General features: G+C 38.0%; 1 protein-coding gene across 11 annotated transcripts in view; it reads left to right on the top strand.

Annotated features, from left to right (window-relative positions):
* The window catches only part of ncor1 (nuclear receptor corepressor 1), a 119,858-nt gene that overhangs the window by 6,543 nt on the left and 89,019 nt on the right, over positions 1 to 24,296 (top strand). For all 11 annotated transcript variants that reach the window (XM_056270052.1, XM_056270053.1, XM_056270055.1 and 8 more), the window contains exons 2-5: positions 3,176 to 3,382; positions 22,369 to 22,460; positions 23,054 to 23,255; positions 23,454 to 23,633. In XM_056270052.1, coding sequence (XP_056126027.1) covers positions 3,275 to 3,382; positions 22,369 to 22,460; positions 23,054 to 23,255; positions 23,454 to 23,633 — 582 coding nt within the window. In that variant the 5' untranslated portion in view covers positions 3,176 to 3,274. The remainder of the gene's footprint in view (positions 1 to 3,175; positions 3,383 to 22,368; positions 22,461 to 23,053; positions 23,256 to 23,453; positions 23,634 to 24,296) is intronic.

Raw genomic sequence — 24,296 nt, 5'->3', positions numbered from 1 at the left:
TTCCTGCTGACTGATTTGGGTATGCAAACAGACTCTCGTGTTGATACGTGGGACAGAGCTTATTAGTGTGTACTGAAGCGTGACCTGTGATCTGAAAGCCAAATAAATGCCCTTGACCTTTTGACCTGATATGAAAAGGTATTAACATAAAATTTCAGGGTAATGCAAAAAGCTAATATTTAAGCTTTTTGAAGCTTTCTTGCTAATATTTAAGTAAAATGGTAATGCATGCACCTGTATGGAACAGTCTTGCTTTTGCTCTGATGATAATGCATTGATTTGAATGGAGGAATAGAAGTGTTTGTGGGGTCACTGGAATGGCCCAACTATTATTGGGTTTACAGTTTGTCTATGATAATGAAACGATTGTGGACTTTGCTACAGTAAACCACTTACCCCTTCAGTAGCATCTGTTGTTGCATTTTGCTGTCGTGAGTCAGGAGAGATGGATGCTGTCCACCCACAGATAGCAAGGGCTTTGAGCCCAAGGTCAACAGGTGTGCTTTGACAAGACAGTAAGAGACAGTAAGTCCAAAAATGCTGTGCACACATCCATGTCACCCTTACTTTACATCATTGCATTATTCTACCTTTCTGTTTAAACAGAAAATCATATATGTGCTGTACTGTGCATTTTTACATGCATTAATACTAGTGATGCACCGATGTGAAAATTTGTGGCCGATACGATATTTACTGATGTCGATATCTCTGTATAGAAAACGCATAGCAAGGATTAGGGCTGCACGATATTGGTAAAACATGACATTGTGATATTTTATTTTTCTGCGATATAAAAACAATTTCACCAGATGACTTGAATAGCTCTATTTGGAAAGAATGAATCATTCTAGAATGACTGGGGTTGTTTTGTCATGGAGTAAATCCGCATAGAAACTAATATTAATAGAATGTTAACTAATGTAGTCAACTAGACTTTAATAAATGGAACCTTTATTATCTACAGAAGTTTATCTAGAACAATTCAAAATGAAAGACAGACTGCTCTTTGCTGTAATCCGTATGAAATGTGCATTTCTCTCTGGCGTGTTCACTGAAGATCGCGAGTCAGCGTCGTCAACTTTGCAGCGACACTGACTGAAAACACTTGTTTATTAATAAACAATTAAAATGTCTCCTTGCTATATTTGATGTATTCACAATCATTACTTTTGCCAGTTCTTTGTGACAGCTTTTATGTGCTTTATTGGCATCGCCACCCTTACATGAATCACCGCACCCGCATTTTTTTTTTAATATATTTTTTTTTTTAAAATATCGGCCCGCCGATATATCGGTCGGGCTCTAGTAGCGATGCATAGCCTTGTGGACGCGTATGCGTACCGATGCGTTGACTGTAACGGCCCTAAGCCTGCAAGGTTTGTGAAATTAAAATGTTTATTAGATATTTAAAGATTTGTTAAACTTGTTAAACCGAGACCATAACTAATGAAGACGGCAAATGTGAGCGCTGTGTGCTCAGGCGCTGCCGTTCTCAGAGCCGTCAAAATAAAAGTCCAGCTATTATGAGGACATAGAAGATCACGATCTCTACGATTCGCTTGAAAAGTAGATCATGGACGTCTTACAGATCTTTCACGATATAAAAACGTCAGATCGCCCACCCCTACATGTCTCATTGCAAATCTAGTGAAATGCTGTAATCGTCAACTATGCAAATGTGAAAATAATGTTTAACTGGTGCCCGCTACATTCCCAAATGCACGCTTAACTTGACACATGCACAGATGGAGTTCACTGCATTAATTCACTGTGAACTCGGACGCGGAGCTGATCGCGTGAGCGGAGTGCGCACTTCTATTTGCGCAGTCAGACAGTCTTTTGCAATTTGACAAGGACACAAAGCCTTATCGAGCTTTCAATTTTAGTGTTTTTTTGACAGCAATGGCGGAAAACACAACATTAAAGACCTTTTATGTTATCATGAGAAGTTTAATCTATAGTTTTTGGCCGCCAGAGTGTAGTTAATGAATGGGAAGCACTGAAATCTAGTTGAGGTGGTCAATGTTGATATTGTGGCAGCTGCCACAAATAAATCAATGTATGGGAAACGCTGAGGTTTCTAATATTACACTTTGAATATTTAACTTTAATTCACAACAGTGTGTTCAATATATTAGTTACTTTTGAATATTGTTGTGCTATAGCAACCCTCTACGCACACCTTGGCAATAGAATCGCCATTGGCTCGCTAGTAATTTTTTTTTAGTTTACTCGCCAGACAGATATATATATATGATTCCACTAAATCAGCTTAAATTTTTAAAACAGCAAATTTTTTTAAATATCTGAAGTACACTCTTAACATCAGTCAGTCAAGCATTTTATTATGATAATCAAGCACTATTTAATGATAGAACTTTAGTAATTAGAACTAAAACTTGGTAACCATGTATGAATGCATATTTGTCATTTGAACTGTGCTCAAGATAATTTTGGTCATTCAGTGTTTCTGTAAAAAAAAAAAGATAATAGTAATTATTAATAAAAGATACTACTACTGATTCTACTACTAATAAAAAATATATACATACAATGCACCAAGGATTGATGAGCTGCTGGGTTCATGGATATTAATTAGCCTCTAACACACACAGGCGAGTAAAATCTGAGAATTTATTAGCCAATGGCTAATGATAGACATTATTTAGTCGCACAGAGTAAAGATTTAGTCGCATATGCGAGTGATTTACTCGCAATGTAGAGGGTTGTATAGAGAACCATGAAATTTCACCGATATTGGTCTTGACTACTGAAATTTTGGTATGGTGACAAACCATCTCTAGATGGTGTACATAAATGGAGGTGATCATAGATTTACTTTACAGAAGGCTCCTTGTGTTGTAAAGAATGTGAAGGGTTTTTAAGCCTCAAAATGTTACAAAAAAACTGCAGATAGGCAGAGCCATGGAGCATTGAGTCATTCTTGAAGAGACAGATGTTGTTGGTTTTAAGAAGCCAGCACTTTTTCTGGAAAACCAAGCAGAACATTTGCTTAGCAATCCTGTAAAACACAGCATGTTTCATCAATAGGTCGCACATTGTGATCTGAGACCATGAAAAACTTTTTGTACCCAAGACTCCTTCAGAATTTTTGGCTCTTGAAATGTTCTTATATATTTTTTTCCTTCTTCTCTCTCTCTCTCTTCCTCAGGTGGTTTGACAGCACGATCATGCCGTCGTTGAGGCCGTGATTGAGTAGCAGTGCTCCAGGCCCCTTCGAGCCTCCGGCACCCCACCAGGCAGCCGCAGCATGTCCAGTTCAGGATTTCCCCCCAGCCAGGGGTCCTTCAGCAGCGAGCAGAGCCGTTACCCACCACACTCAGTGCAGTACACCTTCAGCTCCACACGCCACCCGACGGTCAGTACCACAGACACCTTCGCCTACGATACACTGCCAACAAACTACATAACAGGAATGGTGCTAAAGTAGAATTGTAACAGTAACTTTCCTTTCCCTCTACTTTGGACTTAACGTGTTAGTTTTGTGTGTTCACTGCAGATCCTGAACCACAAGACTAATAGCACCACCATTTCTCTCAGAGCAGGCCTGATATACTTCTGCAAACAGCTAAAATTACATGTACTTAGTTTAAAGGATGGCACCCAAAAATGAAAATTAGCCCATGATTTACTCACCCTGAAGCCATCCTAGGTGTATATGACATTCTTCTTTCAGATGAATAAAATTAAAGCGCATCTATTCATGATTAAAGTGCTCGAAACGACTCTCCGGGGGTTAATGAAGGTCTTCTGAAGTGAAGCAATGCGTTCGCGTAAGAAAAATATCCATATTTAAAACTTTATCGACTAAAATAGCTTCCGGCATACGGCCGTACACATTGTAGTGATTTTTAGCTCAAATAAAGGGAATATAATTTTAATAACTGGTCATGAATATGTCCAGTAATCGCATACATAGATTAAAATTACCTGTAAAGGGAATAATTTGCCAATGGTCGGTATGGACATCTGAATACAACGAATTATAATCAGTTCTCCATACAGGTAGGCAAAATTAGATCAATTGTACTATCAATAATCAATCACAACGAATTATAATTAAACATTAATATGTCAATTGTCTAAAATAGATCGATTGTCAGGATAACCTTTCATGGGGTCAATTTGTTATCGAATTATCTGCTTTGTCCAGCAAAACTGATCGTCCGATCTTCATCAAACCTCATGAAAGTTATTATAGACGTTTAAGAGAAGTTATTCCTCTGGCCATGAGGACTAACTTTCCTGTTTTATAAAAATAGTATTTAAGTATCGACAAATTTGTAAAGCTCGTAGCTTGATCGAACATTTAAGGGACTTCGTAATATAAGCAAAAGACAGAGAGACTAGAGAAAGATAATGACAAGAGGGCAGAATCATGACAAGAACGGTTCCCAGTGTTGGAATGCATGATTCACCCTGACGCGGCCCAGATTAGTGCTGCCGCGATTAGTCGACTTAGTCGATGTAATCGACCATGCAAATTAGTCGACGGCAATTTTTTTAGTCGACGTGTCGTTTTACTATTGACCGCTATTTATTTTTGGTCTCCCGTCACAAACGGCTCACTGTAATTCACCTCCACACACCAGTCTGTGCGCCGTGCGCGCCCTGCTGGTTTATCTGCTATCATTTTCCTTCACGTTCCCGCCCGCCTTCACTGCTTTGATATGACAAATTGCGGAGGCAGGTGACAGAGCTTTCACAGTGGGCTCGTTTGCTGCGGTCCGAGTCTGAGCGCGCGCCCGATTGTTCCCGGAGCCCCCCGCAGCGTTGGTCTGGTTTCACACTCAATTCTATCGAACCCTGTTGAGTTTGCGTGCATCTTATGCCATCGCAAACGTGCACGGCGCATGATAGAAAACAGAACAAAGGTCAATATATTGTGTTTTTCAAACGGACTCTTTTGAGGAGACAGTGGATTTCCAAATGTGTTGCCCTGATTGCACGCGCAATGCGCGAATACACTGCAGACTCAACTCTCGCGTATCCAAGGTAAATCATCAACACTATCATCCCTTACATGTGTTTTATTTAACTAAATGCATCATAATCAGCTAAAACGCATGGGCAGGTTACTTCCTGAACAAGCGCTCCCGAGTCCGTGTTGCTTTCACATTCACGCGAACCGCGGCACGGGCCCGCCATGCACGCAGGTGTAAACGCGAGCTACATAACTGCGTGCCTGCCTGCTTTCAGCGCGACTCATAGTGGGCTAGTCCAGACTCTTTCAATTCAATTCCAATTTATTTGTATAGCGCTTTTCACAGAAAATGCATTGCATCTACTTTACTATTCAGAGTGATGTTATCAGTTATGCTTTTTAGAAATGTACATAAATTAATCATTATTAGCTTACTGTACATTTTTTTAAGGCAGAACAAAGAGCTAATTTAAGTAATACATACATGTTTGTTATTAGAGGATTAGATTAGGACTCTGACTAATATGGTATAGCCTAATGGAAATGCAGATACTTAATGCTTAGATTGTTAATACATAATGTTTTTGAACATGTGACATTTGATGTTTTGGCCCTTCAGTTGAGTTCACACTTGTTTTTTTTTTTATTAGTCGTTTAGATTAGTCGACTAATCGGAAAATTAGTCGAAAGATTAGTCGTTAGAAAATTAGTCGTTAGTGGCAGCACTAGCCCAGATACGCTACAACATTGATTTATGCCAAAAGAGTAACACTCGAATTTTGACGCACAACGCCCTCTGCCGGAAGCTAGTTATTTTAGTCGATATTATATCTTTCTTACACGAACGCATCGCTTCACTTCAGAAGACCTTTATTAACCCCAGCAGAGCCGTTTCGAGCACTTTAATCATGAATAGATGTGCTTTAATGGACTTCTAAAGTCAAACAGCTATTATCAGGCTTGGAAGAGCCAGGACATTTTTTAATACTCCGATTATATTCATCTGAAAGAAGAATGTCATATACATTTAGGATGGCTTCAGGGTGAGTAAATCATGGGCTAATTTTCATTTTTGGGTGAACTATCCCTTTAACGAGAAAGGTGTTTTGTAAACTTTATAAACAGGAAACAGGTTTGATGGGGTTTACACAGCCTCTGTTTATCCCTAAATGTCAATACCAGTAGGACATTAATACCAACAACCCATGTTAGTTAGACATGTACTTGCAGGGCTCGACGCTAAGAATTTTTTTTTCTACTGGTCCGGTTGGGTCAGGTCGGCCAGTGGTTTAAAGTTTTACTTGCCCTGCAAAAACTTCCACTGTTTACCTCCTTCCTCCTAAAAGCCAGACCTAACTTACTTAATTGTTCACCTCTGTATAAAGAGTGCTGTGTCATGGGGTGTTCACACATACAGCAGTGTTATTGCTAGAGAGTGGATGTATTATTGGTTGTAGTGGGCGTTTCTACTGCTGGATGATCTCACGTTATTGATTGGCTGCGTAAATGCCCATAGCTTTTTGAAATCTTACCACAAATAGTATGCGTTGCTGATGTCATAGACAATTCAGTCCACCTGATAAGCTGAGTTTGTCTTGGACCCCACAGAATAGCTGTTTGTAATGTCTGATCAGACAAAAATATTACTTTATATATTATACAATTAATTGCAAGATAATTAAACATTTGCATTGAATCTAGGCTATATGTAGAATAAAGGCTAAGCGAACGGTTAGCTTGTAAAACCTAAAGGCTCGAATCCACTACACCCCGACTCGCGATCTGGAAGAGTCAACACTAATTGCCAAAAGTCAGAGCCAGTCTGCAGATTGTGGGCAGTGGAGTTTGATTTTTAATCAGGTACTGAATAGAGTACTCATTAAAGGTGACATATCATGAATATCTGACTACTTCCGTTTAAGTGCTATAATCGGGTCCCCGGTGCATCTACCAACCCAGAAAACGTGAAAAGTGACAACCCAGTAATTTTGTTTTGGTAAGCCTTTCTCTGCAAGCATGTCAAAAAAATAATTTTCGGATTTTCAGATTTCGCTCCCCTTCTGACGTAGGGAGTGGATCTTATTATAATATTATGTCTTAGGGCCGGGGTTTTCAAAGTGGGGGCCACCAGGGGGGCCGCAGCAAGTTGGAAGAAAAACCCCCCGTAAAAAACGTAAAAATATTTATATTATTATGAGTATTGTTATGAAATAGCATTATAATAATTTGTTACATAGCCTATCTCAACATTATACTTTTAATGCTAATATTTTAGAGATGCACCGATTGATCAGCTGGTGACTGGAATTCGCCGATTTTCACGTGATCGGCCATGACAAATGCACTCGGGTGCCGCATGATTAACATTGCACAACATCAGCATCCCACGTGCACACGGAACGTACGCACATGTAGGAAACCTCATGAATTACGGCCGTTTCAGACAGCAAGCGTGAGCGGCGCGTGAGCGGCGCGTGAGCAGCGCTTTTCGGCGTGCATGTTAATCAATGAGTGCATTCACACCGCGAGCAGGAGCGTCGCGTGAGCAGCAGTGAAGCGGGGGTTTCGGCGCCGAGTCTATTTTTGCACTCAATTAAAGTGAAGGCACACTTTTGATGGACAAAATAAATATGATTTCACACAAAAAGTGCCTTAAATGCACATAATTAGTATGTCTAGTGTGTTATAACAAGAACTGGAGTAGGAAAAGAAAATGAAGACTCAAAATATTTATAGAAAATGTACCCATTTAAACTTGTTTTTATTATTCAGTTTGGGTAAAAGTATATGGTGTTTTATAAAAAAAAAATATATAGAAAAAAATATTTGTGTGTGCTGTAAAGTGGTTAGAAAAATTGAAATCAGAATCGGCTGAAATCTGTATCGGCAGGTCAAACTCAATGAAAAATCGGAATCGGCCTAGAAAATTGTAATCGGTGCATCTCTAATCTTTCTGATTGTCTGGTATCAAACACCATCACATAATCTGATGTTCACCTAGATGTTTTATTTATTTATTTCTACATTTGCCATAGTATTGTCGATGGGTTTAATAACACATCCCGCAAAAGGGGGGCCTTGGCCAGAACCTAGTGGTATTTGGGGGGGCTTGTCATGGAAAAGTTTGGGAACCCCTGTCTTAGGGTACGTTTACACGAAAACGATGTGCTAAAAATGGAAACGTTTTTTCTTTGTACAGATGACAACGTTATCAAAACGATCCCCGTTCACACGGATCGGTGAAAACAACTAATAACGCTGTATTATGCATGCCAGAAAAGTAGTTGGCGATGTCACTTTGTGACGCACGTATGCTTATAGACACAAATTACATAATTTTTTTTTTTTGTCCGATTTTCATTCTAAGGATGTTAATCTTGATGATACTGTATTATTACTTTGTCTTCTGGGTAAATTTCATCTTCACAAAGCCAGAAACACTTACTGTAATCTAGTGCTGCCACTAACGACTAATTTTCTAACGACTAATCTTTCGACTAATTTTTCGATTAGTCGACTAATCTAAACGACTAATTAAAAAAAAAACATTGTTTGTCATTTCGTTGTGTCCATTTTATTTTGAACTGAAGGGCCAAAATATAAAATGTCACCTGTTGAAAAACATTATGTATTAACAATCTAAGCATAAGTATCTGCATTTCCATTAGGCTATTCCATATTAGTCAGAGTCCTAATCTAATCCTCTATTAACAAACATGCATGTATTCATTACTTAAATTAGCTCTTTGTTCTGCCTTAAATTAATACATTAGCTTACTGTACATTTTTATATGTACATTTTTGAAATGCATAACTGATAACATCACTGTGAATTGTAGGCTAAAGTAGATGCACTTTCGTAGATGCACGTTCGTAGATCGACTGGTAAAGGCTGTATTTCAAAGATGGCTTCTGCCTGTATACGCGAAGTTGACTGTATGTTTAAAATATCTTCTTATTAAACTGTCTGGACACTGACAAAGTTCTCAATGCTTCGGTTTGAAGGTAGGGACCCTCATTATGCTACCGTGCTAGTGTGGGGCTATTTTGAGCCTTGTTAGTGGTATTAACAAGCGATTTTTATTTGTCATTACACTATGCCCAATATACTAGCGTTATACTAGCTTTATAGGCTAAACTGTTTTTAGAGATAAAACTATTTACATTCGATAATCATGAAAACAAATCTCAGATAACGGTTGACTAGGTAACAATGTGTAATTAGACCAAAGGTTCATTTTGCGCCGGAGTTCTCCTTCAAGTTGAGTGTGAAACCAGACCAACGCTGCGGGGGCGCCGGGAACAATCGCGCGCGGGCTCGGACCGCAGCAAACGAGCCGAGTGTGAAAGCACCGTCACCTGCCTCCGCAATTTTTCATATCAAAGCAGTGAAGGCGGGGGAGGGGGAAGGAAGAGGATGGCAGATTAACCAGCAGGGCGCGCACATCGCACAGACTGGTGTGTGGAGGTGAATTACAGTGAGCCGTTTGAGACGGGAGACCAAAAATAAATATGCGGTCAATAGTAAAACGACACGTCGACTAAAAAATTGGTGTCGATTACGTCGACTAAGTCGACTAATCGCGGCAGCACTACTGTAATCCCAGTTTTATAATGTTCTCACCTGATATAAAGTCCTTTTTTACTTCCTTTAAAGGGCACCTATTATGGATTTTTGAAAATGACCTTTCATGTAGTGTGTAACATAGCTCTAAGTGAATGAAAACATACGACAAAGTTTTAAATCTGAAAGTGCACCGTATATTAAGTTATTGTCTTTCAAAATTAAAGAGTCGACTCTGAGTCAATTAAATGAATCGTTTTTCAAACGAGTCATAAGCCGTTCCGTTGTGACGTCAAGACGAAACATTAGTATATTGCCCGCCCACGTATTGCGCGCGCAGACACCAGGGAAAACTTGAATCTCAAACGGGCAGCTGATTCCTGTGGATACTGGACAGCATCATGTCGAGAAGATGCTGTGCTCTATAATGTGAAGGATAAGACAGTTTTTTTTCTTCGTTGCCCAAGGACGAGCATGTGAAGAATCAGTGGTTAAAGGTGTCCTAGAATGTGAAATTGAATTTATCTTGGCATAGTTAAATAACAAGAGTTCAGTACATGGACATGACATACAGTGAGTCTCAAACACCATTGTTTTCTCCTTCTTACTTAAATCTCGTTTTTGAAAAACACCCCTGAAAAATAGGCGAATCTCCACATAACACCGACTGTGACGCAACAGTCGGGATCATTAATATGTACGACTCCAAGAATTTGCATATGCCAGCCCATGTTCAATGCCAGGCGGAACTGCGCAGCCGAAGCATAGCAGTTGCTCAGTGTTAGGATGTACACATGAACACAAAAGTATTTTTTATTTCCTTCATCCGAGCCTCTGAAGAAACAATGGGTTAATTTTATTTTCTCTGCAAATTTCCAAACATTTCACCGACGACTGTTTCCTCAACTTGGGCCAATACAGAGCTGGCCTCGGATCAAGCTACCAAGCAACACTTTCTGATGTGTAATTGTTCAAGTTCAGACAGGTAATCTTTCTCTCAAAATCGTTCAATAATGTTTATGCATCAGTAAGTCAAGCCAGTGACTAAAATAACAACTTCACATCGTTTCTTTTAGTAGGATGAAAATAATCGTATTTAAATTGTGAACAAATTATATACAGAAAGCGATCAAGGAACAATCTTTCCACACAGCGCGAGTTTATCTGGACACTTGCCAAACTCGTTATGAATTCAATGACGCACGTTACTGCACAACGAAGCTCTTACTGTATTTACATCATCGTGTTTGCATTGGTGAAAGCATTAGAGAGAGTGCAGAAACTGCATTGCAATGATAAGATCTTCATGCTCGCGATCAACAGACTATCATCTGCTTGCTCAATGCTCATCACGGCAACATTGTAGGCTATGTGATGGGAATAGATCTAAATACTTTAAAAACATCTCACGATTCGTTAATCTCGATAGCTGAAATAGTAAAAACGTATAATAGCTGTAGTAAAATTATTCGAGAGAGTTTCACATGTAATACATAGCTATTTCATATGCAAGCATGTCAGCCAATCACAGCAGTGGCCGCGGTTACACTGAATCCCACAGCAGACACGCCCCTTCAAACAGAGCCTTCAAATCAGAGGCTAAAATCAGGCTAGGAAAAATGCCTTTTATTTCTAAATTATGACTGTTTTTGATCTAAAAAAACATACTAACATTATAAGGGCAACCCAGGAAACATTATAAAATAATATAAAAAACCATTCTAGGGCACCTTTAAAATTCATCTTGACCACGATACTAGCAGTATAATCCTAAACTTTTGCTGTGTTCCCTTTATTTTACTGACGACTGCTTCTCAAATCTCGGAGTTCAATGCAGGATTCGCTAACCGCTTGCTCTTTAAAGATGGTGTTCAAAATACTTAGTTTAGAGTTTTATATTGTGTAGGTCTCCTGATAACTGGCTAACACACACTGTCTTACTGAAATACTTATGTTGATCAGCTGTGGGCCACTATTACCTAAAACTGTCTATTAATGCAGATTATCTGTCGTACTAACTACTTTGAGGAAATATTTGTGTTACCAACGTTTGTTACATCAGATCATTCACTCTAGTGATCGGCTAATGTACATTGCATACATGCACTGCTATTGATACAGTTTCCACGTATTCACCGCAATATATTAGAAAAATACTCGGTAAATAATTTAGTAGAAGTAAAATAATCGGTTTGTTGATGGACATGCACTTGTTAATGCTGATGGTGAGGAATTACAGTTGCAACATCTTATAATGTCACTCAAACTGACTGAGTAGCGTATCACTGAGAAACGTCCTGCTCGAGTCGTCCTTGCGATGAAGGTTCAGGTTGAATAACGATTTCTTCCAGTGTTTCATCATCGGACTCGGGCTCGCATTAATATGGTCAAATCGACGCCATTGTTCGTTACTATTTAGTTTACGGTGTAGGAAGCCTCAGGACAATTAGAGCTGACGTTGTTATGGCAATAGGCGTTTTTGTTTTCGACGCGCTGTACACGGTAGACCAATCACAACAGACTGAGCTGTCTGGCCAATCAGAACAGAGTAGCTCGCGGAAAGGAGGGATTTAGAGGGATTGATTCATTTGACGAGTCGTTTGAGAATCATTGAAAATGTGATGATGTGCAAATGTATATTATGAGGAAATTAAACAGTTTTTTTTTACCTTTGATGCATGTAAACCTGTTGTAGGAGACTCAAAACAACATTAGGAAACTTTAAAATAGCATAATAGGGGCCCTTTAAGAAAATGTCAAAACATTTGAACACAAAGGCTTCGAAAACATGGATCATCCTTGAGTCCGTTGTAATGAACCTTTATATTTTCATGATGACAAAGTTTTATATCGTGTTGATTTGTATAATTCTTACAACCACTTGTGGTGTCCGTTTGCCCCCCACCTTATTTATTACTGTTAATATCTGTATCTTTTCATTTGCAAAAAAGCCTATAGACTAAATTATTATGTACATACACAATAGCCTGTGCATGTGCATGACGTCAACGTTTGCACTTTGAAACACGTTTTCTAAAATTTGCGTTTTCAAGCCACCAAAACGAACGGCCAAAACGCATAAAAAGTATTCAGTTTTTAGTTGAAAATGGTGTCGTGTAAACGACCCCTTGGACAGACAAGCCGCGCACACCGACTCTCCCGGTGCTCCCTATGTCCCGCCTCATCCGCCAGTAATGCACTATACATATAAGAATAAACCATCTAAAACACTTTGAATAATCATACTACAAACTCAATGTGATATGATTTCAATCATGTTTGCGCTTTCACTTTGAGGAGTCCCATTCAAAATGAGTATTTCCAAACTGTAAATGGTTAGTTCATCCAAGAATTTTAATTCTACATTTACTCACTCTCATCGTTGTAAATCTGTTCATCATATAAAGCCATCGTGTCTCTTCAGAAGACTTGGATTTGAATTAGACAACTTAAAAGATCCAAAAAAATTCATAAAAGCATTGTAAAAATAATACATTTAATAAAGAAATGGACTTTAAATGGAGGGTTTCATAAATATCTTATTTTTTATTTGGAAGTTAAATGAAAGTCTTATAGGTTTGAAACAACATGAGGGTGACCACATGACAGAATTTACATTTTTGGGTGAATTATACTTGTAGAGCTGCACGAATCTGGATAAATTGAGAATCACGATTTTCTCGTTTCATTTACATTTACATTTATTCATTTAGCCGGCGCTTTTATGCAAAGCGACTTACAAATGAGAACAATAGAAGCAGTTAAACTAACAATAGGACAAGTGCTATGACCCTTCCCAGTTTAATATAACGCAGTACATGTACTTTTTTTTTATATAAATAGATATAGAATAGAATAAAAGAGAAAGTGTTAGTATTAATGGATCAAGTGTTGCCGAAAAAGATGTGTCTTCAGCCATTTCTTGAAAATGGTTACGGATTTAGCAGCTCGAGTTGACTTGGGCAGGTCATTCCACCTGCAAGGAACAGTCAAGGTAAAGGTCCGAGAAAGAGATTTTGTGTCTCTTTGAGATTGCACCACAAGACAAGATTCTCACATGATTCTGAACCGCCAAGAGACAACAAAACAAAATAACATGTAATTTACTAGAGGTTCTGACAAAATGTTAATTTCTGCAGTCTATTCAAAATGTAGGGCTGCCCCCGACTAAAGATATTCCTAGTCGACTAACACTCCTGCATTTTAGCGATTAGTCGAATAATCGTTCATTTATGATATTAATAAAAACTTGCGTATATACAAGGAAAGGTATAGTCCAAGTTGAAGTTTAACACTTCCATATGACAGAAAATGCTAAAGCGTGATATTAGCGCGTTCAAAATGAAAATTAAGCGCTTAAAACAGAATAGTAAAGCGTTTAAAGTATACAGCGCTTGCGACACGTTATAGGCTAATTATAACATAAAAACAGCAATCAGACTGCCTGTGCATTTTAATAATATTATCAAAAATACAAACTGTAACAGTTACATGTAAAAAAAAAACAGTTTTGGATAAAATAAACTAAAATTCGTTCTTTAAAATAAATTAAATAAACTTATTAGTAACTTAGGCCTAGTACAAAACAAGGCAAAAAAAAAAACCAAAATAATACTGTAGCAAAAACGCTGTTTGGTATAAAAATACAGTGGAAAATTAAATTAATATAATTTGTATATTGTTCAAAAGGAAAATTAACAAAAACGAACAATTTAATAAATGCACGGCACATCGCAAAAAAACTTAGAATAAAAAAGAAGGCGGCAAACAAATCAACAGCCTAAGTATTTGATTAAATTGTTTAGAACAACTAGGCTATATTTAAGACAAAATGTGGAACAAATAGGCTATTTTAAAGAACACTAATACAAATGAAAAATATCAGAGCAAAGCCGCAAACTGCCATTAAGACGACGGATGAGACAACAAATTGCAAACATCAGACTAATTTTTCTTACAGAATAAAAAACAACTTCTGCATTATATAAAAACGAATAAATAAAAATAATATTTTTATATTTATTTATTTGTATAGCTAGCCTACCCGTTATAAAAATACCCGTTTTTTATATAGCCTTACGGATAGCAAACAGAAACACTACAAAAAGGAAATTAAGCATTCTTACCTAAGCTTTCAATTCGATTTTTTTTTTTTTTCATATTATGTGAGAGGAACACCAGCTTGTCATTGTTGGGAAGAAGGGAGCTTCTCGACTTGTTCACAATGAAGCCGGCCTTTGAAAAGATGCGCTCTGATGGAGTGGATGTGGAAGGGATACAGTGGAGGCGTTTAGCTGCTTTAGCGAGCTTTGGATATCGATGTTAAATTTTTTTGCCACCATGCCAATGGTCCCGAATCAACCTTTGTTTTATCTGCCAAGTACATTTTTAGTTCATCCTTCTCTTCTGCATGCTCCTCCTCATCAATGGCCATCAGCATGGATATCTCGGCCTGCTTTTTCTTTTTCGGTTCGGGCTCACCCTCCTCTGCAGGGCTAATGCTGTCATGATCACTTTCTGGCGCAGCTTTCTGTCAGATCCGACACTGTGGAGTACGCATCTTCTCGTTCGTGTTGGTCAAAGAATGACAAGCTCTTAAAACGTGAGTCTAAGACAGCAGCTTGTAGGCCTATATAAATGCTGGTTGCGATATTTTCCGTCAGTTTCCGTCTTTGATGTCATGTCATACACTGACTGCGCAGCCCCTGATTGCGTAATTTTTTCACGTGATTTTTTTTTTGCGACTAACCGACTAATGAAAATGTATTCGACCAAGCCCTCCTCATATCGACTAATATTTAGTCGACTATTTGGGGGCAGCCCTATCAAAATGTCTAATTAATTTGAATGAATTATTTTTTAAATATGTTTGAATGAATGATTCAATGACTCAAACATAAATACTTGACTTGTTTCATTGCTGGATGAATCAGTTTTTTTTAAATGAAGTTCTTGATGAATGATTCAATTACATAGCCTATATTTTTAAGTCACTTGTTTCCAACTGGTGGCGTAATGAAATAATTGATACAATCATTATTTGAAGCGCCAAGTTACTTTCAAAAGGATTTGCTCTATTTTGATCGCTTTCGTAGACATCATCAGTGTTTATATCAAAGCTATAAACTTTTATCTCAGTACTTCTGAGATAATCTGAATATTTGTAATCTGAAAATCGGCCAGTGTTGCTACAGTTACTTTGAAATTACTGAAATTACAGATTACTTGATTTTAAAAGTAACTTAGTTACTTTACAAGTTACTTTATTAGTTACATTCAGCAGCTGCCGAAAACATCCCTTTTTAACAGTAACGACAACAATGTATCTCCTGACATTTTAAAGTCCCACTCCGATCATATTTTGAGCTATTTTTAAACATTCCCAGTGGTCTTTAAATTATGATTATGACATTTTTAGCCAAAATCACAAAACCTGTGCCGTTTTCTGGGACTTCGCTTCAGCAGAGCGGCAGTAGCTCATTAGCAATTCGCCTCTGCGTTGTGGGCGGAGCCGTTGGCACAGAGACGACCCTCCCCGTTGCTGAGAGCTGTGTCTCTCCTGCTAGCTTACACCCCCAACCTGTCATTACCGGTGCAACAAAAACAGCTCAACTTCGCCTCGATATTTCATCCCTCCCACAGTGATCAATCAGGACATATTTAGTATCAGTGGATTGCTCGGAATTTCGGGATTATTATGATGCTAATGTCACCGCTCTATCTGAAAAACTGACTGACTCTCTCACGAGTGATGGGCTTGACACACGAGGGGAGAAACGACTACGACAGGCGAAACTCGTCGCCACCCGGCGTATGGAAGTCTACTTGAACGAGCGCGGAATTTCACATGCACGAATGTCGCCTGTTGCTTGGCTGGAGGAGGCTGGCTGCCCTCTCTCATTATGTAATGATGTAATTACTGACGGGATCAGTCTGTGTTCTCCAAACTTTAGTTTTGACGATTGATAGACGGTGAAAAGTGACTTATTTGTTACAGTATGTGTTCCAATTTCAGCGCCACTATCGGAGCTCTGTTCACAATGACATGCAACGGCTTGTGTGTGTGTGTATCTGACCCTGCTGTTTAGTAAAATTAAACACAAAACACAACTTCAAAAAAGCCCCTGTAAAACGCATTACATTACATTACATTATAATCTACATCGCTTTAACACAGATGAAGTTAAGTTAACAGAGAGTTGCCACATTATATGGCTTGTGGTCCCGCCCAGTGGAGTTACTACGTCACAACTCCAGTCTATTTTAGCCGGCATTTTAGCGTCTGCTACTGATTCACAGCCATTTGAATGTAGAAATACTCAGAAATAAAACTTTGAGCTTATTTTTCTCAAGATATGTCCTCTAACATCAGAAAAATGCCACAAGAACATGTTAACACCTAGAAAAACATGATTTTCATCGGAGTGGGCCTTAAAAAAAACCCAAAAACTATTTCCTGAAAAAATACATGTTTTTATAAAAAAGGAAATAAAGACAGTCTTTCTTGGCTTCACTTAACATATGTTTTTATAAAAAATTAAAATAAAGACATTCTTTCTTGAATTAACTGAACATAAATACTTGTTTTTCTAAAACATAAAACAAAAGACAGTCTTTCTTGACCTGACTCGCGATCACTAGTGAACGCGCCAGAGAGAAATACACATTTCATACGGATTACATAAGCAGAGAACAGTCCGTTTTCTTTCTTTTTGAATTGTTCTGTTTAAAAGTACACATTTCGAGCTTTCTATAGATATATTTCTCATGTGTGTGAGGCAAGTATAGGCCTACCTTATACGCTGTTTCGGTTGTTCACGCGCCGGTGCCTCCGTGTCGTGATTTATTGTCTGCTATATTTACTTTTTATTTATTCGAAATTCACCTTAATGAAAGGCTTTGTGCTTTCTGTTTGATGTCTCTGTGAAAGTTTTAAAGCAGTCTTTCAGTGCCGCTTTCAGAGCGGTCACGTCCGTAACGGGGAACTGTCACTTAACATTGTTTTTCCCTCATAAATGCGTACACGAAAAAAAAGACAAAATTAATATTTTATGTTCTGTGGAGAGCCAACCCTTCTTCATCCGGTGGGTAGTATTACTTTTTGTACTTTTGCCAACTAAAAGTTAAAGTTTTTTGTGTCACATCCGTTACAGATGTGTATTTCCCTCATATTAAATATAAAACGCATGTGTAGACTGATATTTTTCTAATGTCTGGACCCCTTTATTAAGGGAATATGGATAAACAGATGCTTCAATATATTAGTATTAAATACATTTTCTGAGAATTTACATTTCAAGTTTATTATCTCAAATGTCACGTCCATAACGATGGAATTGCCCAATTTGAAAGAATTTATCCTCAACTAGTTTTGTGGTGTAGGTCTACGTATTTTATGTTAACTTAAAATAATACGAATAGTAATTTAAAGATGTGGTAGCATTGGATCTGGACGGGAAGGATAGCTAACTCTGGGAGTTGGAAGGGGTGTGTCGTGATTCTGCCTTCTCACACACATTTCAGTTTCATATCGCATATCAGCCATCATTTCTACTAAAGAAAATGACAAAAATAGTAACGCACAGTAACTCGGATAAGTAACTTTAATCGGATTACTGGTTTGGAAATAGTAACGCGTTAGATTACTCGTTACTGAAAAAAGTGTTCAGATTAGAGTAACGCGTTACTAAGTAACGCGTTACCGGCATCACTGAAATCGGCCAACGCAGATTTGAATGTTCCGCTGAGGTTTTGTCAAAGGTTATTAGATAGAGGAGAATTGTATGGGTGTAAGAATCGATGTCGCGATCTTTTAGCGATTAATCATGTAGCTCTAATACCTTATAAATACAGTAAGCTGAGTCTTGGATAAAACTAACTCTATATCGCAAATCATATCGTTTCCATCAACGATACTAGGGATGCTCATATTGACCGTTTAACCGTCAACCGAAAGTTAAAATTGAGCGATTAATAATATCAGTTAAACGGTTTAACAGTTAAATTTTTTTTTTATTTTTTTTTGCTGCATGGTTTAAAAAAAATACTATATAGCCTATATTTGTTAACACACGCAACCACACGTGCCTACAAACATATTTCGCTGAGCAAGCAAAATGAAGCGAGCAGCAAAAAGAAGTACTGTGTGGGACCATTGCGACAGAAAGGGCAACGAAGTTACTTGCAAAATATGCTACGCGGTATTAAAATACAGCAGTAGTTACAAGTACAATGCAACATCCACAAGCAAATGAAAGTCTCTTCCCGAAGCTGGCCATTCTAGCGAGACGTTATCTCTGTATTCCCGGGACATCTGTGCCATCGGAGAGGGTGTTTTCTGCCTTTTTCTTTTTCTTTTTTGACGAAGAAAGTTAGTCTGGAGGAAAAAAAATTACTGTTTTTTCAAAGCTTCAAACGGATTCAGTGATTTCTTTTTGTCATCTTAATTTAAGTTAAAAAAAAAATTTAGTGTAGGCCTATTTTATGTTTTTTATTTATATTATTTTATTCTGTTTTTCTCTGTTGTCACTGTCAAGTGCGTGAAAATTTGATGTGAATCCAGGTTCTGTTGTTGATCTGTTCTGCTGTTTGCACATTAAAATAAACCCGTGAAAATTTTTTTTTTTTTTTTTTAATGGGTCACAGACACTCATCAATTTTATTTTTATTTAAATTAATAGGCTTTTATAATCTTATCAGTTAACGGTTAATACTCGGATAACGAGTGGCGGTTGTTGGTCGGGAAAATTAACCGAAATGAGCATCCCTAAACGATACATATCGTTGCATTTTTATATTGCGATATCTCGATATAACGATGTATCTTTACACCCCTAGTTTTGACTGCAAATTGCTTGTAAGCTTAGTTTCTCTCTTCCCCAACAATCCCCCTCTGTCTCTGATGAAAGGAGGCCAGAAATGGCTGGGCCTCAACGTTACAAATCAATTTGGGTATCACTGTAGTACATTCCTCAGAGCTAAAGAAGCAGAAATAAACACCCCAGCTGTTCTCTCTCCTTTTTGGCGCTTTTGTCTCTCTTTTTTTTTTATTCACATTACTCAATTATTTACACATTTCTTGTTTGCAGACATGGACATGACCATGTTTGTTCTGAGGTTGTTAGCAGTTTAGAATAGGGATGTGTGAGACTAGCCGACTAGTCGATCAAACGATGCTGCTGCTAGTCGACTTGGAAATACTAATCATTTACAAAAACATTTTTTAATGTTTGCTTTATATTTTTTACAAAGGCTACGTTTAAATTACGGTAAAGTTAATGTTACATTTTTAAATTAATAAATAATTTTCAAAAGTGTATATCTGCAGCGGAAAACAAAATCATTTAATTTTACCTCAGGTTTTGCATGCGTTGTTCTCTCTGTGGCACTCGTGGCAGTTCAGAGAAATGTTCACTTGGAAGATGAGCAAGGTGAGGGAGTATTTTGACAGCCTACACAAAACTTTTACATTTTCATGTCAAACTAGTATATAACACTTGAACTTACCGGTTATGAGGGACAATATGGTATGAAATTTTATTTCTGATTAAAGGAGAAACATTATGAATGAAACTTACTTGACACTTGAACAGTTTCTATATCAACATCCTAATGAAAAGGCGCTTAAATAATATATAGTTGACAGTACATGTCAGGCTTTTCGTGCGATTTTTGCCCCCCGTCATGTAAACGGATACTTTTCATACGCTTTTTCATACTTTTTTTTTGTTTGTTTTTTTGAGGAAATTGTTTATAATAGGCTATTGGGTTTGAACTTGGTCCTGCAATTACTTTTGACTCAGTTGATTTGAATAAATATGTCTATAATGGCTAGCGTTGCTTAAGAGAACGCTCAAGTTTAATATACAATGATCATAATGCAAGGCAAGCATGGGGGCGGGGTTAGACTAGTCGACTAGTCAGTTGCAAAATTTCTGTTGCCATTATAAAACTGTAATGAAATTAGTTGTTGCGCACATCCCTAGTTTAGAAGCATCTCTTGCAGTTTCACAGATGGTCACAAAGTGTGAGTGGTTTCTAGAGGAAATCTGATGTCTATCTATTTCAGTGAGGTGACCTCATACCAGAAGATCTTGCAGTAATCCTGCTGTACCGCAGCCAATTGAGACAACTGTGATTGCGTTGTCACCTTTTAGCCATACAAAACTGTGTCTGATCAGTATTCATTTTATAACATTAAATGTTTTTCATTTATTCTGACAAGATTCTACTGAAAGCTCTCTGAAACTGAGAGATTTAAAAATACTAAAATGCTAAGAAATTAGTCTGATCAGTGTACGCTTGACATGAGCAAAGCCAATCAGGGATTCCAGACCAACTAGTCATTCAGAGAGCCCATGACTGGTCCAGTTTTTGTATGTAGATTTGCACTGAATAATTGTGATGCATGAGCACTATAACACTTAACATTTAACTTGATGTTGTTAAAGTATGTCTTTTGCACTGTTTTTGCACACTTCTTTTTAACTGAACTTTAGTCAGATAGTAAACCAGCTGCAAGACATGACTTACACATGGCAGCTTCGGTTGCTGAGCTGCTCTCAGTCCTGCTCTGCTGGTGTCTGTGGTTTTCTAATGGTATGATGAATAGGGTCGGGTACTGTTTGAATTTGAGCAATTCTGCATGTCTTATTTAATCCACGGTTCTTGGAAATTTTTAACTGGTTCTAAAATGGACACCAGCCCTAATGATGAATTGAGTGATTATGATCATCTCATCTTTAGTAGTGAATGTGTTAAAAACAGCTGTAAAGGTGCAATAGGTGATCTGGGAAATAGCCTGCTAGCACTGAAAATATTCCGTTTTTCCAACTGAACCGCCCCCCCCCCCCCCCCCCCCCCCCGATGAGAAAACTTTACAGTATAGTGAGTAACAGTACCACAAAAAAGAATGTAAACAACTGTTTGCCTGCCATTCTCGCTTTGTCTGCACGGTGTAGGGTTGAGCAAATATGGGCAGAACTCTTTACTGCCCTAGTACTTCAGAAATCCTTTTAAAGGTATACATTATGAATTAAACGTGGCACAATGGCCTTCATCATCACAGTATGCCTATCTAGTGCAAGGGATTTCATCAATATGCTGATTGAGGACTGTTGGGACACTCAAGGCACAGGATGGTTCTGTCGGGAGAGACAGAGTTATTTGCACCTCAATGACACGTCTGTAACATTTGCTTCACAGGACATATGCTTTCAACTACATACTTTATTTACTAGTGTGTTCTAATATGTAACTGTCATCATGTTTGGTCTCATCTGACAGCTTATAAACTGAAATGAATGGTGGTGAACTTAAAGTATCCTAATGTACAATCTAGGTACCATTGGTTAAACATGCATTGAGCAGAATATGTTAATGAACGTGAAACGTGCTGATGACGTATGACGTCGGCATGAACAGACTGCACAGTGGTATGCAAACACACGTTGACTGATAGGGAACACATGGTATAATTTCATTCGGACCAAATGAAATAATTAAATGAGAATTTTTTGGTTCTACACTTTCCACAGACTGCTTAACGACGTAGTGATTGCTATCAGGATATGAGGAGACTTTCAACAAAAAAAAATTCTGTAGTGAATCACCTATTGCACTTTTAAGTGCGTGTTTTATAATGGCATGTTTTACTAGAACATAAAACACTGGAGATTAAGTGGAGATGAGTGTGTTCTGGTGTGTCTCTTTATCCCTTTAGTTCTCTCTCACTATCATACACACTCTTTGTCTTTCTGCCCACATGTCTTTAAGGCTTCTCTGAGCCCTCATCCATGAGTTTTTGTTTTGCCCAGTTTTTCCTATCTGATGTATATATGTGTGTGTGTTTGTTTAGGAGTTCTCGGTTCCCGACTACCGTTCCCCACTGCAGGATCAGCAGCGCCGCAGACCTTCATTACTGTCTGAATTCCACCCTGGGACTGAGAGGTGATGCTTGGAAACAACTTTGAAATGTTTTATGTTATCATGCAGGGCTTACACCATTATCACATTTCAGCTGTTTATTAATTGTCATAACATTATTGGCATTTAACTATTTAGTTGAATGTTTATGTCACTCATTTAATCTCATTGACAAATGTATAATTTCCTTTGCTGACTTTTAATAAATATTGCACAGGGTAGAATGACATTAATGTAATATTTTACATTTTGTATAGAATTGAGCATTAGTAATAAGAATATACAATAGATGTCTATTACTGTCCTTATTTCTTCTGTTAAACCCTCAAGCCTTTTGAGATTCTGTGTGTAGCTGAAAGTTTTGTTTGTTTGATTTGCTCCTCCTAATTCCAAAACTCTTAGTTTTTGATGAAAAACTTTTTGATGTTGATATGAGTTCGGAATATAAATTGCACAATGTTGCGATTCTCAAATAATTGTTTTTACATCAAATAATTGTGATAAAGCTAATGTTATGGAAATTGAACAGTTGTGTGTTGTTTTCAGTAATACTGTTTGGTGCTGAGGTTTTTGAAGCATAATAATTTCAATTAAAGCATCTATCTCGTCTCCTGCAGGCCGCCGGAGCGCAGACATGGTTATGAGCATCAGTTTCATACCCTCTCAGCTCAGCAGGATCAGGAAACTCTTGATGCCAAGCGTCCCCGCATCGAGAACGTATCTGAAACGCACTTTACAAGAGCTCAGCCCACCAGCATCTTACTGGCCCCTTCACACGCCATACAGGACACCATCAGGACCACTGGAGAGGTCAAGAAGGTGATTAATGTTCATGCATACCAGAAGGATACCAGTGTGAGAGATTTAAACATTTCCCTATTCCATAAAACAAACAGGTTTCAGTTTTTATTTCATTTCTAGCTGCACTATTGTGCCAGATTGGCTGTTATGGTTTGAGGTATGTTTGAAGGCTTGCCTTGCACTTATTATTTTTTTCCCTCTTGTTTTCTGTGACAGGAAACCCAGTTTAGTGTGAAGGTGGAGACCTCATCCCCAGGTGGAGTTCCACAGGTGGGTGAGGATGCGGACACGTCGCCCTCCAAACTCTCTAAAGAGGAGTTGATTCAGAGCATGGACCGTGTTGACCGTGAGATTGCCAAGGTCGAGCAGCAGATTTTCAAACTGAAAAAGAAACAGGTGTGTAACCTCACTAAACACAGATGAGAGAGACTTAAATGCTGCTACAGCTCAAGAACTATTTGCTTTCAACTCAAACCTATTGTTCATTTTGTAAATAAAGAGCTTATGACCATTTCAGGCGCTAGTTGTGTGATGACAAGATGTGTTTGTTTAAATCACAATCAAAACTGCTGACTTTCTCCCTGTACCTCCCAGGGTTCAGCTTCATGTTACTGGAGAATTACACTGGTGCTCTCTGCTAGCAGCAGATTGGATTTTTTGTTGAGTCTTTATCCATAAGCCTTGTGGGAAATGTTGCTCTTCTAAGAGAGGCTTGTCACAACTCCCTTGTCTGTGCCTGCTATTCTTGCTTTTTGATGGCGATGCCAAAAATCCTTAGGGATTGCATCAGGATAATCCCAGATGCAGCAAGTGTAGTACATATGCATTCCTCACTGTTTTCTAAAATGTCTGATTGTAGAGATACTAGCATGCAGGTTGAAGGTACTTTCCCTTTCTGGCATGATTAAGAAAACAATAACACAGAGAAAAACAATAAATCAATTATCTTGCTTTGTATACTCATGTCCTCATTAAGACTGGAAGTCAAAGTCTGTCTGACTAAAATAAGAAATGTTGTCTTTATTTTTCCTCCTGGTTTTTCTTTTTCTTGCTCATCAA

The sequence above is a fragment of the Rhinichthys klamathensis genome, unplaced genomic scaffold (assembly GCF_029890125.1).
Source record: "Rhinichthys klamathensis goyatoka isolate OS25496 unplaced genomic scaffold, OSU_Roscu_1.1 h1tg000296l_1, whole genome shotgun sequence".
NCBI classification, from domain to species: domain Eukaryota; kingdom Metazoa; phylum Chordata; class Actinopteri; order Cypriniformes; family Leuciscidae; genus Rhinichthys; species Rhinichthys klamathensis.
The sequence above is the reverse complement of the archived record's forward strand: the minus strand, read 5'-3'. Positions and strand labels throughout refer to the sequence as shown.